The following is a 16,505-nucleotide window of genomic DNA, read 5'->3' as shown; positions in this document are numbered from 1 at the left end:
TTTCTATGACATCGGGCTACGCTATCAGTATCACGGTAACGAGCGATGGTATGAGACACCAAAGATTTATTCACATTTAAATGCTGGAGTGCTCTAACGATAGCCACTTGTGGTTTTCCAGCGAAATATAAAGAAATCACATCATTACGCTTGAATTCAATCACGAATACATTTTTTTGGAAAATTCTCACCAAAATGCTTTTGTACGCTTGTAAACAATATAATAAGCTGTCACTGGAAAAATTTTAACAGCTGTCGGACTAGTGGCTTAGAAATGGCAGCAGTCTGAAGTTGTTTGCCGTTTTTTCTTCCATCCATCATTTATGATCAACATAAAATTCTAATTCGTTTTACAGATGCCCGTCTGTTGAAATCACCATACAGCCCACATTATTTGACGTAGAGATTTGGTAGAACGATTTGTATTGTGTCTAGGATGGTTGGTATTGAAAATGAGATATACTACGGCCTACGTTTTGGTATAGCCGCCATATAAGGGTACCTCCCGATATTCATTTTTATTTTTATATTTTAATGATTTTCGCCACATTTTTTCGTGGATTTGTCTACAAATTGGTTTTTAAAGGTCATAATGGGTTCTAGCTCCGATGGCGAAAAATTGTATGTGTAGGTCCACGTTTTGGTATAGCACCCATATAACGGTACCTCCCGGCACTTTGGTGAGTTTCGCCATATTTTTCCACGGATTTGTCCAAAAATTGGTATTTGTAGTTCGTAGCTCCTGTGGCGGAACAATTTTTAGACAAATCTGTGGAAAATGTGGCGAAAATCATCAAAATCCCAATTTTTGGGAGGGCAACATGAAAACGTGGACCTATACATTCTATAGGTCCACGTTTGGTAAAGCCCTTACAAAATGGTGCCTCCCAATAATCGGCATTTTGATGATTTTCGCCTTTGCCTCGCCTTTGGATTTGTCTAAAAATTGGTATTTGTAGTTCATAATCGGTTCTAGCTCCGGTGGCAGATCATTGAAAATTTAGGTCCACTTTTTCCTGCAGATCACATATAACAATACCCACCGATATTTGGTATTTTGATAATTTATAATTTAGTAACATTTACCTACGAAATAGTAAAAAATTTGTTAGAGGACAATCCTTAAGTATAAAATTGTCTATAGAGTTTCCCGTGTTGGTATGGCCCCCATATAAAGGCCTCACCCACTTTATGGTTTACCAGCATTATCCAAACGGTCTTATTGGCATTTGTAGTTAAAAGTGGATTTGAATTCAGATACTTGTATATAAAAATGTTTTAAAAATGAATGGTATTAAAAGTTCGGCCCAGCTCAATGTTTTTTTACGTGTTAACTGTACTTCCATATTTGGATTGGATTATTTCTGGATTATTCTAATTTAATTTATTTATATATATTAATATTATAACTTCGTTATGTTACATACGCTATGAAAACCCCACAATACCCTCCATTCAATAGAAAAAATCTACAAATATTATTCATTCATCTTCAACGCCACCCATGTACAAATTCTGAATTGAAAAAAAAAAATTTTTTTGGCTCATGCAAATAAACATTTTTCAGGCCATTAACAGTTACACCTGTTTGCATGTTTGCCTAAAACTTTGTTTTCATATTTTTTTCGCTTTGCCTTAACATCATCACACCTTTGTGTAGACACATACACACACACACACTGACAACTACAATGGCTGGCAAAAGTTTTCACACATCGACATTGGAATAATTTTAATTTTGTGTAACAAACTGGAAATTATCGCCAAAGACCCTCTCTAGTCATACGGTGTCATAACTTTGTTCCGGGTCAGTGTAATATTCAATGTCATAGCCAAAAAATGAAAAAATAAATAAAAATGTTACACTTCTGTTTGAGTACATTTCCACTTTGATGTTGTCTATCAATTGCCAAAAAATAAATAAAATATATATGGGCCATTTCTTTAAGTGGCAGCAATTATTAAAAAGTTGAGTCACACAAACAAATTTAACAAGTCTGGCGACAGTCTTGTTTAAGAACCCTAATGCCGAATTATTTTTATTATTTTTTTTTATAAAAATCACATGATGTACATATGTGTATAAAAATTTGCCACAATTATTCGATATGTAATGTTACATGATAAACTGTTAGTGAAAACAGTATTTGATAATGGCCGACCTTCAAAAGGTAACCTTGGGTTTCAAGTGTTACACGCATGAAGCACACAAGCCATCTTTTGTAAATAGCAATTAAGAAAAGCTAATAGTCTTGGCGATCGATCATGTGATATTTTTCTGATGCTTCGCCTAGAACATGAGTAATCTATGGGGGAAGGTGGGAACTGTGTGGGAGGCAACACGGAAAATTTCATCACTGCTGAAGACTTACTGTTCTATTTAAGGAAAACCTATTGGTCTTCTATAAGATTTCCAATCTGGGCCTCAATAATTAGCCCTACTAGTCTTTAATGGAGAGATCTGTCAGTATTCTATGAGAAGACACTCTGATCTTTTATGAAAAGACCCAATGGTCTTCTTAGAAGACCTTCTCTGATCTTTTATTAGAAGAACACTTTATTGACCTTTAAACGGAAAAATACTGATATTCTGTGTAGAGATCTACAAGTCTCCTTAAGACGAATTTTGATTGCTTATAAGAATAAACTATTAGTATTCCATTTTTCTGAGAAGACCTATTCGACTTCTATGAGAAGACCAACTTATTATTTGGTATTTGAAGTTCGTAATGGATAGTACAGCCTAAGACAGAAAATTGTCTGTGTAGGTCCACGTTTTGGTATAACCCCCATTCAATGGTATCTCCCGATATTCGGTATTTTGGTGATTTTAGCTACATTATTCAGCGGAATTGTTGCAAATTTGGGATTTGAAGTTCGTAATAAATACTACAGGCTGTGACAGAAAATTGTGTGTGCAGGTCCACATTTTGGTATAGCCCCCATATAATAGTACCTCCCGATATTCGGTATTTTGGTGATTTTAGCGACATTATTCAGCGGAATTGTTTCTAATTTGGTATTTTAAGTTCGTAATGGATAGTACAGCCTAAGACAGAAAATTGTCTGTGTAGATCCACGTTTTGGTATAACCCCCATTTAATGGTATCTCCTGATATTCGGTATTTTGGTGATTATTCGGCGGAATTGTTGCAAATTTGACATTTTAAGTTCGTAATGGATACCACAGCCCATGACAGAATATTGTCTGTGCAGGCCCACGTTTTGGTATAGCCCCCATATAATAGTACCTCCCGATATTCGGTATTTTGGTGATTTTAGCGACATTATTCAGCGGAATTGTTGCAAATTTGGCATTTGAAGTTCGTAATAAATACTACAGGCTGTGACAGAAAATTGTCTGTGCAGGTCCACGTTTTGGTATAGCCCCCATATAATGGTACCTCCGATTTTTTAAATTTCAACGATTTTTTTAAGTTCCGCATTTGAATTTTGTAATGGTTTATGATAAAAGTTGCCTATGCAGGTCCACGTCGTCGTATAGATCCTAATATAACGGCTACATTCGGTATTTTTAAGATTTTAACAGAATTTTTTATGAATTTTATTTTTTGGAAAATTGCTAAATTCGTTCCAAATGGTGGAGGGTATTTAAAGATCGGCCCACCGAACTTTTTTAATTGTTTTCATTTCACATTTTTATAGAACAAGAATTGAGGCCATTGTCTTCTATGATTATACTTTTCTTTTGAGAAAGGCATATGTTCTGTGGGGCGGGAAATTCCCAGTGAAGCTAATATTATTCGGTAGATGAAAATCCCAAAAATGTTAAGATTTCCCAGTTAAAACTTGTTTGAAGCCCATTATACGTATAACAATAACCATACACAAAAGGCCTCAAATATTTTTACGAAATATAGGTCATGTCGGCCCACGTTTTGGAATAGCCCCCTATGAGGGTATAACCCAATTTCAAATATTTTTTTTACATTTTTGCCATATTTTTATACCTTCAACCATATAGCTACAGAGGGTATATATCATTTGATGCAGCCAATATATGCCTGGTCGAAATAACGGTTTTTGACCCTAGATCTCTTTGGACCAAATCTGTTTCAGGACATTTGCAGTCGATCGCCCGTCCGTCCGTCTGTCTGGTACGCACGATAACTCTTGAAAGGAGTATCCGATTTCGCCTAATCTTGGTATACCGTAATATTATTGTCAAACTTAGACCGAGTTCGGAGATGGGCAATATCGGCCCACTCCTTCTGGTACCTTCCCCAAAAAAAGGTGAAAATTTTCGAAAAAAAAATGTTTACCGATTTTGCTCCAATTTTGCAAATCCTTACATTTGGATCAGTGCTAGGTTAGGTGCGAAAATGGACAATATCGGTCCACTCCATCAAGTACCTCCCCCACATTTTGACTGATTGTAACTATTATAAAATGTTATGGAAGAGTCCGATTGTCTTCAAATTTCACACGACACAATATTTTTATTAATCCAAGGTCTGGTGTGAAGATGGAATATATCGATCAACTCCGTCTGGTACCTCCCCCACAAAGGGTCAATATTTTGAGTACCCCTGAAGCTCATAAAACGCGAAATTAACATTCGATTCCATTCAGACTTGGTACATCTCAGAATTCCTATCATCACAAGATCTGTTATTAAGATGGTATAGATCGGACCATTCCTTCTGGTGCCTCCCCCACAAAGGGTCAAAGTTTTGAATAACCAAAACTACCATAAAATCAGATATTAGCATCCGGCTCTTCTCAATTTACACACACCTCAATATTTGTATTAATCCAAGGTCTAGTGTGAAGATGGGATGTATCAGTTTACTCCTTCTGATACCTCCCCCACAAAGGGTCAATATTTTGAGTACCCCTGAAGCTCATAAAACGCGAAATTAACATTCGATTCCACGCAGACTTTGCACATCTAAATATTTCCATCAAAACAAGATCTTTATAAATATGGTACAGATCGGTCTATTTCTTCTGGTACCACCTCCACAGAGGGTTCAAGATTTTGAAAAAAAAAAACGATCAAAGAAAGCGAAGTAAGCATCCAGCTCTCTTCAAATTTCATACATTCAAACGATTTTTCTAACACAAGATCTGTTGTAAAGATGATATATATCTACAAATCCCTTCTGACACCTCACCCTTAAATGGTCACAATTTTCAATTGTTTTAGCCGTCATAACTTGCGAAACAAGTCAGCGATTCTTTACAACTGGATATATGTAAATATTTCTCTTAACCAGAAATCTGATATGAATATGTACTCTTTCGAAATGAAAATGTAATACTTCGGTCCGCTATATCTGTTACCTCAGGCATATTTCCACATTTTACAAAAATCTCATATAAAGTATAGAAAGTAGTAGATATAGTCAAAGCACGTTGTAATATTTATATCAGTCTTAGGTCAGATACGAATTGGACAATATTAAGGGTCAACAGTTTGAATAATCTTAACTCAAGGCATCTGTCGGCAAAACCAACTGATATTATTTTACTTTTTTTGATATAAAATTAATCATTCTTTAACACATTTCCATTGTTCGAAATTTCAAAAAAAAAAAAAAAACGAAAAATCGGAAAATTTTTCTAAGTACAATTTTGACAAATTACCCTAAAAAAGTAAATGTTTTCAAAAATAAAAATTGAATCTCGGAACGAAATGGGTTAAATATCAAAAATAAAAAAACTTTGAAATCAGATCTACCCAAAGAATTCTAAGAGGGGCTAGTCTGCAAATATCCATAATCTGTTGACAAAGAACAACACACCCACACCCAGTAAACATTTAAACTCCTCAACCGGTCACTTTCATTATCTCTGTGTGTTGTTTTTTAAGCCATTCGAACACATTGTTTCAACCTGTCTGAAAGTAATAAAGCTATTGGTATTTAATTACTTCGAGAGACATTCCAACAACTCTAAAAATACAATATGACATACGAAGTAAAAGTTATACCAGATTTGCAGGTTTTTTTTTTTGTTTTCTGTGTTAAACTCATGCGTTGTGGTGCTTTTTTGCTGCCCCGGCATTCGTGGTCTCTGGATAATCGACACTTTGAAGAATTTTTTTTTTCGAAATCAAAACATGTAGCATTTTATTGATAATTTCAGGCTTCCATTTCGTAATGTTGGGGTTTCTGTTGTCGTCGTTTTGTTTTAATGAAATGTATTTGGATTGGATTTAATTGTCTTGACTCGGTATTGTAAAGTGATTTAAATCAATAGGTTTCGGTATCACACCAACCACTCCCCAATAACAATTTGCAAATTACCAATTGTTAAGACACCAACAAAAACTCAATTAAATTCCGTAATGGAGCAGAAGAAGCAGGGTATAATTAGTTGTTGTAGCTTTTTATTGAAACTCCTTTAAAATAAATAAAAGCCGGTGATAAAATTAAAGAAATAAAAATGAAGTATTCGAGACCGAAATATATATTGACGTAATTTGGTAATTTGTTTTATTTTTATTTGATTAACTTGGGGGTGTGTTCGTAACACCTGTCACTTTTTAAATTTTACCTGCAAGTTATCATCTACATTTTTATATATCTCCCTCTCCCCTTCTCTTTTATCTCCCTACCAACCTATTGATAATCTTAACATCAAACATCAGATATTCAATATGTAGTTCAATGGTCCAATCGATACCTTTCTCGAATACAAACATTATCTTAATTATGGCCATAAATTCCAATTAAAGTTGGAGAAAAAAAAACGTCTGTAATTATTGGCGTTTAAAATAACCCATACGGAATCTGACGTGAATATAGATACATTTGGGTCTTTAAATACGCTGATTGAATAACCCATTACGTATTTATTTTTGTTTATCGATGTTGATGATAATATTATAAAGGAATTAAAATTGCGTAATATTTTGAGAGTTGGCACACTTTCCCATGGTCCTCTCTAAAATATTAGCAATAATTTTTGGAATTTAGTAGTTGAAACGCAAATTATATTTCTACTTTCAAACCATAAAAATTAAGAAAATTATTTGTGGGTCTTAAATCTTTTGCACAATTTATTAAAGATGTATCACACAGTGATCTTGGCATCGATAGAATACATGAGCGTGAAGATAAATTGAAACTTCCAATTTGCGAATAAAATTCGATGTATAACAGATATGGTTCTTGGTATAAGAGTTTTAAATTTGAATTTATAAAATCGACGAAATATGAAAGTGATGAGATGGACAAAAAACTGAAAATTTTTCAGATTTGCATTTGCTCTACAGGTCGCAATTATAGGCCAATCGAAGCCGATGTTAGCATGGGGCTGGGCAGAAGCCTTCCAATTTTGATGGTCATCGGGTAATATTTAGTGGGTGAAATAGACCTATCAACATTTGGCTTTGGAGCAGTTATAATTTGGTTTCAGAGGGAGCTAATATATGGGAGGCATATCCACATCTGAACCGATTTTCACCAAATTTGACGAAGAAATTTTCATCTTTTATGCAAAAAAAAAAAAAAAAAAAATGGTATTGAGTGCATGATATCACTTTGAGAAGGATATGATATCACTTAGCAAGTTCCACCTAATAGAAACTTAAGTCCCAAAATTCTCTCCATTTAGGCTGATATTCACCAATTATTTGCACAATAAAGCTGAAATCGGATTAAGGATATATATGAGAGCTATATCCAAATTTGAACCGATCATTACGAATGTGAGGGACTTAAATACCAAATTGGATGAAACATATATATCGGAGATATAGCTATATCTGCACCGATTTTCAACAAATTTACTATTCTTGCTTCTAGACTAAATTCGGTCGGATATGCCGAAATTAACCCGAAATCGGTTGAAGACATATATATATGGGTGTTATATCCAAATCTGAACCGACCTTGACAAAATTTGATATGCTTATTTCAGAGTTGTATCTGATATCTGATACCAAAGATCATTGTTGTGGAATGCATATTACGCTCGTGAGGGACTTTAAATCTCAAATAGGATAAAACATATATATGGGAGCTATAGCTATATCTGAACCGATTTACATAAAATGTGAAGTACCGGTTTCTATGGTGAATAATAATAATGAATAATTGGTTAAATTTTAGCCATTTGGTGCACAATAAACCTGATATCGCATAAAAATATATATGGGAGCTATATCCTATTCTGAACCGATCTCGATAAAATTTGGAAGAGGTATTTTCGAGCAGTATCTGGTACCAAATATCATTCTTGTGGAGCGCACATTACGCATGTGAGTGACTTAAGACCCCAAATCGGATAAAACATATATATGGGAGCTATAGTTATATCTGAACCGATTTACACCAAATTTGTAGTACTGTTTCCTAGGATGAATAATAGCCAAAATTCAGTCCATTTGGGCCGATTTCAGCCATTTGGTGCACAAAAAACCTGATATGGATAAAGATATATATCGGAGCTACATCCTACTATGAACCGATCTCGATCTGATAAAATTATCACCAATTTCAATAGGGTTCGTCCTTGTTTGGAAATTTTCATCTTAAATGGATAAAAAAGCGACCTGCATTTTGTTCACAAGAATACATGGACGGACGTACTGACATGCATAAATCGACTTACAAAGTGATTCTATGAAGATCGTCAAAAGTAAGTATGGGTCTATCTCGCTTCCTTCTCCATGTTACAAACAAAGGCACAAAGACATAATGTCCTTACCACTATGCGGTGTAGGATATAAAAATAGATTCAAAAAATTCTCAGTCATTAAGGAAACATTCTATGGAACAAATCCAATAGAAATAAAACAAGTGAAAAATCAGCTAATTTTGGCTGAGTCGAACATTTATTACCCTCCACCATTTTGGAGAAATTTGAAAAATGTCAAAAATACTTTTCAAATGAAACCCCTTATATGGGGGCTATACGAAGTCGTGGTCTACATAAGTAATTTGTTTTTGTCATAGGATGTAGAACCGATTCCGAATTTCAAATACGAAATTTGAAACAATTCCGTTGAATAATGTCGCCAAAATCATAAAAGTTCCGAATATAGGGAGGTATCATTATATGGGAGCTATACGAAGACGTGGACCTGCAAACGTAATTTTTTTGTCATAGGCTGTTATGAACTTTAAATACTTAATTTTAAACAATTCCGGTAAAACATATTGTAAAGTAAAATAAAGTCCAATCTCTCTCTCTTCGATTGTCAACTCTATTCTTTATTCGGGGATGAGAAAAGAAAGAAAAACCTTATTCTTCGGATGTGGTTTCAATTCTCGATCCAGCTCGAAGGACCAAATGCAAACGAGAATAGAGTCCAATCTCCCTCTTCGATTATCAACACTATACTCTATTCGCATCCTGCTCGGAGGATCAAAGGAAAACCAACTGAGTGGTTTGGCTGTTGATTCAATTCTGATTTTATTTCAAAAATATGTTTCTTAAGTGCTACAAAAACTAATCTAACTTAACCTAATCGCAGTCACACAATTATTCTTATCTATTCTAATATTGAATGGAGAACATTGCAGGGCTGCTTGACATTTTATTCAAGTGGTCTTGTACATCTACTGAGCGCATCGATATCGTATGCGTCAGCGCACAAGATCACCGAATTGTTCACTGTGGTGTTTTATGGCGGCTGGGAAATATGTAATTTTCGAGTTTTTATATTTTATTGCTAGATTTTCCCAGCGCCTCAACCTCAACCGCGCTCAAAAGTATGTACAAAGTATTTTGTACACATATATCTTGAATCATTAAAATACCGAATATTGGGAGGTACTGGACCGACATGCCCATTTACGAACTTAATCTGCCTACTGGCAAAATACACATATGTGCAACATTCTAGCCTACTATTTCAATTCGTTCCAAGTATAGCGTGATTAGAACAGACAGACGGACAGACAGGGACGCAGTCAGACATCGCTAAATCGACTTGGAATTTTACGCTGATCAAGAATTGTTGGGCATTGACATGAGCATTTCGAGGAGATATGAACGGTATGACAAAGTTAATGTACCCTCCATAATATGGTGAAGGTTATAAAAATGACTGTTTTGTGATATTCCGTTATCAGTAAGTAAACCAATATTGCTCTAACATCATATATTTCCCTAATGTCTGTTTTTGTCCAAAAACCCACGAACATGCAACGATGCTGGTCGAAAAAATCGAATATATGTAACTCACGATCTCGGTAAATCGTTTACTTATTCGATCATTAGTTTATTTAGAATTTCTCTTAATTGACTAACAACCCATGCCGCATTGCAATCTATCACATTTCCACCTCCATCCATCCACAATTTATTATCTAAGTTAATTACTTCAAGCTTTCGAAGAATTTAAACTTGTTTTTCTCAAGAAATTCACTCCATTAAATTAAGCGAAACAATTAAACTTCAAGGCTTCACAAAATCATCGATTAAAGTCCAATAAAAAAATACGTCTCTTCTTGGAACAGCCAAGAGGCAAAACTTTTATGGTCTAGTGTGGTTTTGTGGGCCTACACAACGTAATGACAATAATTACTGGTGACGCTATGCGACGCACCTCATTGCATAGAGCTTTGGCAGGCAACACACATGCGAATACATATGTATTTGTTTAACTAATCAAATGCAAACACAGCACAAATTAATGTGAGAACCTAACCTTGCCCACAAGAAAAACGTCAGCAACGACAGTGAACGGTGTGCGCTGGCGCACCAACAAATCCCACCAACTAACTGTTTTGCGGCGAATTATCACCCAAACACCTAAGCGCTTTGGTGTGGTAGCTTCGTGGCGCCCAAGCTCCCACATACTGGGTGTTGCATTCATGACTTACCTGGAAAATCATATAGCCTGAATCATACATCCAGAAATCGTCCAGTGTGTGACCCGGCTTGGACAGCTGGATGGCCAGGCATTGTTTTAGAATTAAACGGCAGCGTTGAGGTCCACCCGGCGATTTGGTGCCCATGGTTAGGGTATTCTTCTGTGTCGATTTCAAGTTTAATCCAAACGAGCCACAATGTGGTTGAGTCGTTGTTTTGTGTTGCGTTCGGTCCGGTTTAAGCCGGTCCTATTATAATTTAATGTGTGCGCGGTTGGCTGGGCAAAACTATTGCTGGTTGTTGCCGGTGGCTAATTTTGTTCTTTTGCTTTTTGTTTTTTTTCGTGTGTGGTTCTTTTATTTATTTATTTATTTATTTTTTTTTTTTTTTGTAGTTCGGGTATTTCTTTTTGTTTGGATTTTTCTTTCTTCCTTTTTTGTGGTTTTCGCCCGGGCGTTAAACGTTAGACAGTAATAAAATGTATCATTCTTCCGGGGTTATGTCGAAATAAACAACTTGTCAAACGGGTGATCTTTAATTTTTTTATTATTTTCTTGTAATTTCTTTATGGGTATCCCCTCCTCACAGACTCACACACACACACGAACTCACTCACAAACACTCAACACTAACTTCTTTATTTTTTTTTTTATCGTCGTACACTACACTCCGAGCAGGCATTATCACCACGATATTGCTGCTGCTGCTTCTTCTTCGTCGACGACAACGACGATTTTTGCGTTGTTGTTGTTGGTATTATTACATATGGGCATACACACGCGCATCACCTTGACATCGGTCGGTCGCGCGTACTCTAGAGACGCTTTAGCGACGACGAACTTCCACAACAACGCACACTGGGCACTTTTTCGCAAAACAACACACGACGACGACGGCGGACGGTAATCAACTGACGAAGCCAGTTTGAATTTCTTTTGAGCCAACTAAGTCGATGGCGGCAATCGTGTTTGTCTCATTCGTTCGTCAACAACTTCGTTTTTGTCTCTGTTGTGCTTCGGTCTCGTTGGTTTGTTATTCTCAGCCCCTTAAAACTTTAATAGTTGTCAAACTCGGCAGCGGCGGCGGCAATGTTGTTGGTGTCGTTGTCTTTGCCGATGTCGTTGTTGTCTTTGCCACTCTTTGTGGTATGATTGCTGGTGTTGTTGGCGGAGGCACTATTCGTACTCCAAATAACTTCGTCTACTCTTTCCTCACCAATTTCTGCACTCAACAGCATGTCGTCTGTCGTATTTTGATATTCTTTCTTGTTGTTTCAGTTGTATTCAGACCTGAAATGAGATTGAAGAGCGAGAGAGAAAAATGTGATGAGTGTGTGTTTGGGTTTTTACAAAGAAATAAATTTAGCGAGCAATATAAACATGGAGACAGTATGCCACACAAATCTTTGCACAAATGGTAAAAAAAAGAGTTTGGGTCTGTAAAAATTAGGGTTTGCATATAAAATGTGCAATAAATGCCTAAAAAGTGACATTACCAAAATTGGATAATATTCTACAGGACATGTGTATATATAAGACTAAAATGTTGGATTCCATATTTATAAAAGACGAAAATGTTTGTATGTTTCTTTGTAATTGATGGAGTAGAAAACCATTGCACAGATTTTCCTGAAAATGTCCAAGTATACAACAACATCGCCTGAAAGTAACAAAGGTATTATAAATATTTGAAATTCAACTTGCAACTGGAAATATAGCATCAGAATCGGAGGTACCTCCCAAAAATTTAGATTTTGTATGCACATATCTCTTGATCGATTACAGATACAGTCCCCAAATTTGGAATGCGTAACGAGATTTGGAACAAAAACAAATTTGCCACATTATGTTAAAATCGTTTCAGATTTGGATCTATAATTTTTCGGCCGATTTCGTTTATTTGTAGCACCATACACGATATGTATGTTATACTCAGAGGAAACTCCTTGTGTGGATTTTCAGACTATCCCATTGAAAAATGTGGCTAAAATCATAAAAACACCGAATGTTGGGAGGCACAGTTATATGGAGGCACAGATATGCGATATCGTGAACCTATATAAATAACTCTTTATGGGTTTAGATGCCCAGAAGGAACTCCTTGCGTGAATTTTTAAACCAATTCCATTGAACAATGTGGCTAAAATCATCAAAATACCGGATATTGTAGATACCCTTATATTGGGGCTATACAATATCTTGGACCTATATAGGAAATTATCTTCCAGGGTGTAAAGTACTCACAGAGAACTCCTTGTGTGTAATTTCAGACTATTCCATTGAAAAGTGTGGCTATAATCACCAAAATATCGAATGTCGGCGCGTACTATTGAATGGGGGCTATACAATGATATAGTGGACCAATATAGAAAATTCTCTTTCAGAAGGTAAAGTACTCTCAGAGAACTCTTTGTGTAGAATTTCCATTAAAAAATGTGGCTAAAATCATTAAAATACCGAATATCGGGAGGTACAGTTATATGGGGGATATACGATATCGTGAACCTATATAGACAATTCTTTTTCAGGAGGTAAAGTAGTCGTGAAGAACTTGTGTAGAATTTCAGATGCCATTGAAAAGTGTGACTAAAATGATCACAATAGCAAATGTCGGGAGGCACAGTTATAAGGGGGATATACGATATCGTGGATATCGATATAACCCATCTTCGAACTTAACCTGCCTGCAGACAAAAGACAGATCGTTGCAAAATTTTAGCTTCCTACCTTTATTCGTTTTGACGAAGCTCAAGATCTCAATCATAGCTGATTGGTTCCTTAAAAATCATGAAAATTATCTGGAATTCCATCACAAAATCATCATGACTAATGAAGCCCATTTCCAACTCAGTGGCAACGTCAACAAGCAGAAGGAAGCCTTCTTAAAGAGGTTCTATGGATAACATTTTTAAGCTTCATTGTTCAAAAAAATAGTCCAGAAATCTTCTATTTTAAACCTTCTTCATGCCTTCTATGGTTAGATGTTTTTTGTTTTTCTTTTAGGCTGCTATAGAAATAAAACTATCCAAAAGTATTTCAGAGGTCTTCAATCTAAATATAGCCTTCAAAGATTTTCAAATTTTCAATATTTTCTTCACGCAGGATTTTCTGCATTTATAGAATTAAACTTTCATAAAATTTTATTCTTACTGTGCAAAGAAATTGGAGGCAGACTGTATTCTGCATATTCACAACATTACACTTCTACACACACACACGAAAATAGTAGAGAACAAACAATGAATTCAAAAACACACATCGGCTAAGTGTCGGAGATTTATGAGACGCGAATACACAACAACGAACAAAAACACTCCGAAATGCTGTGTCTGATATGGGCTTCTCCACTAGACAATTTGCGGACCATTAAAAGGGTTATTTCTCTGCTGCCGAATATAAACAACGAAGCAAATATTCACTAATTAAGAACTAAATTGTGCGTCGCTCGCTTGGAATACAGAGCGCGATGATGGAGAAGTGAATAAAAATTAGGTTATTTCGATGTATTTATATGAGGGCTAGGTATTAATGGTATCAAAAAGGGGAGGAACTTTATGGTTAATTAGGTGATTTTTTTTTTTGTTGAAGTGATGACTTTTGGTGATTGATTTATTTTTGTGGAAAATAAGACATATTTTTAGAAGTTGGAAGTTTTTGGTTGCAAAGGGGATGCATTGATACACCAAGATACCAAATGTACTTGTAAATATTCGGGGCATTAAGTTTTCATTATTCAATTATTATTTTATTAGTCAAACTGAACAGAAATGTGTTTTACTACAATGTCTTCAATGACTACACCTTTTCATAACCTCAGCCAGAGAAATGGCTAGAGAGGGTATATCTCATTTGATACGGCCAAAACGTGCCTCATCGAAATAAGACCCTGGGTCTCGTTGGACCAAATCCGTTTTGAGCCGATCTAGCAATGGCACTTGGCCCTTTACAATATTATTGTCAAATAGAAAGATGAGCAATATCGGTCCACTACTTCTGGTACCTCCCCCAAAAAATCGAAATTTTCAAAAAAATATTTTACTGCCCAGAAAGAGAAAGGATAATCTGATTTTGCTTCAACTTTGCAAATCGTAATATTTGCATCAGTGCCAGGTGCGAAAATGGTCCAATATCGGTCCACTCCATCAAGTACCTCCCCCACAAAGGTCAAAATTTGATAGAATTTTAACTCTCATAAAACGAGAAATCAACATCCGATTCCATTCACACTGGGCAAATCTCAATACTTCTATGAATGCAAGTTCTGTTATAAATATGGTAGAGATAGGACCATTCCTTCTGACAGACAGCTCCCCCACAAATGGCCAAAGTTTTGAATAACCAAAACAATTATAAAATCCGAAATATGCATTCGATTCCCTTCATACTTCACCCATCCTATCATTTTTACTAAAACAATATCTGCTGTGAAGATGGGATATATCGATCTACTTCTTCTGGAACCTCCCCCACAGAGGGATCAAATTGTTAAGAACAAAACGTCCTAAAAATGCGAAATAAGCTTAAGATTCTTTTCAAACATCACACATCTCAATATTACTACTTACACAAGATCTGCTGTGAAGATGGGATATATTGATCTACTCCTTCTGGTACCTCCCCCACAAAGGGTCAAAATTTTGAACATTCATGAAGCTACTAAAACGCGAAATTAACATCCGATTCCATTCAAATGTCTCACATCTCCATCAACACAAGATCTGTAATAAATATGGTAGAGATCCGACCATTTCTTCTGGTACCTTCCCCACATAGGGTTCAAGATTTTGAAAAACAAAACGTTCAAAGAAAGCGAGCATCCATAAGCATCCAAGTCTCTTCAAATTTCACACAGCCAAATATTTTTGCAAACGCTCTTCTGAGGACCAGACAACTTCTGTCTTTAGAAGACCGTTAAGAAGCCTTCTGTGTCTGTTAGAACCTTATGAAGCCTTCGTTCTACGAGAATCATTCAAATAATCTTCGGTCTATAGAAACACCATAGCATGTTTTGAATTTTCCCGGAGCCCTTCCCAAGGTCTTTTTTGATTTTGAAGACATTTTTAAAGTCTTCGGTCTTTTTTGAAAACGCTTACCTGACCCTAGAAGACTCTTGGGTAGCATTTCTTTCTCTGGGGAGTCCTAAGAGCTCTTTTCCCTCTCTCTCTTTTTCTTTTCAAACCCCCTAAGATCTCTACGATCCATCAAAAAATCTTCAAATGGTTTATAGATGACCCCTAAGTGGTCGTCGGGCAATAGAAGCTTGGAAACTTGGAAAAGTTTTTCTCTCTACAGAAGAGCTTCCAGATATCAGAAGACATTCACCCAAATCCTCTGTTTATAGAATACCATTTAAGGGTCTTCTACATAGAATACCTATTTATGGTCGTCTTTATGTTAAAGGTCTTTGGAATGCTTTTTGGTCATCTTCCATGGAAGACTTAAAAAAACTTTTCCTAATTTTTTTCAGATTTTATCCCTGATTTTTTTTTAAGTTTTAAACCGCATGTCACTTTACTAAAATGTGGGGGGGGGGAATCTTGGATTATTCTGTCAATCCAAATAATAAAAAATCCCAGGTCTGTCAATCTCCCCCAGAAAGGAGGAATTGCATTGCTGCTGCTCATCGTATTGATTTCCTCATTCTGATGCGTCTGTTAACCGGCTTAAATAGCTTAGCCATGTTTTTTTTTAGTTTCTCAGTTTCTTTTTTGGCTT

The 16,505-nt window shown here is 35.8% G+C and overlaps 1 protein-coding gene across 1 annotated transcript in view; it reads right to left on the bottom strand.

Annotated features, from left to right (window-relative positions):
• Window positions 1-12,076, bottom strand: part of LOC131800512 (mucin-17-like) — a 42,818-nt gene extending 30,742 nt beyond the window's left edge. The window contains exon 1 of the mRNA XM_059119557.1: window positions 10,803-12,076. Coding sequence (XP_058975540.1) covers window positions 10,803-10,937 — 135 coding nt within the window. The 5' untranslated portion in view covers window positions 10,938-12,076. The remainder of the gene's footprint in view (window positions 1-10,802) is intronic.
• Between the last annotated feature and the right edge of the window lie 4,429 nt (window positions 12,077-16,505).

This window comes from Musca domestica, unplaced genomic scaffold, assembly GCF_030504385.1.
Source record: "Musca domestica strain aabys unplaced genomic scaffold, Musca_domestica.polishedcontigs.V.1.1 15, whole genome shotgun sequence".
NCBI lineage: Eukaryota > Metazoa > Arthropoda > Insecta > Diptera > Muscidae > Musca > Musca domestica.
This window is presented reverse-complemented; position numbering and strand designations above follow the sequence as displayed.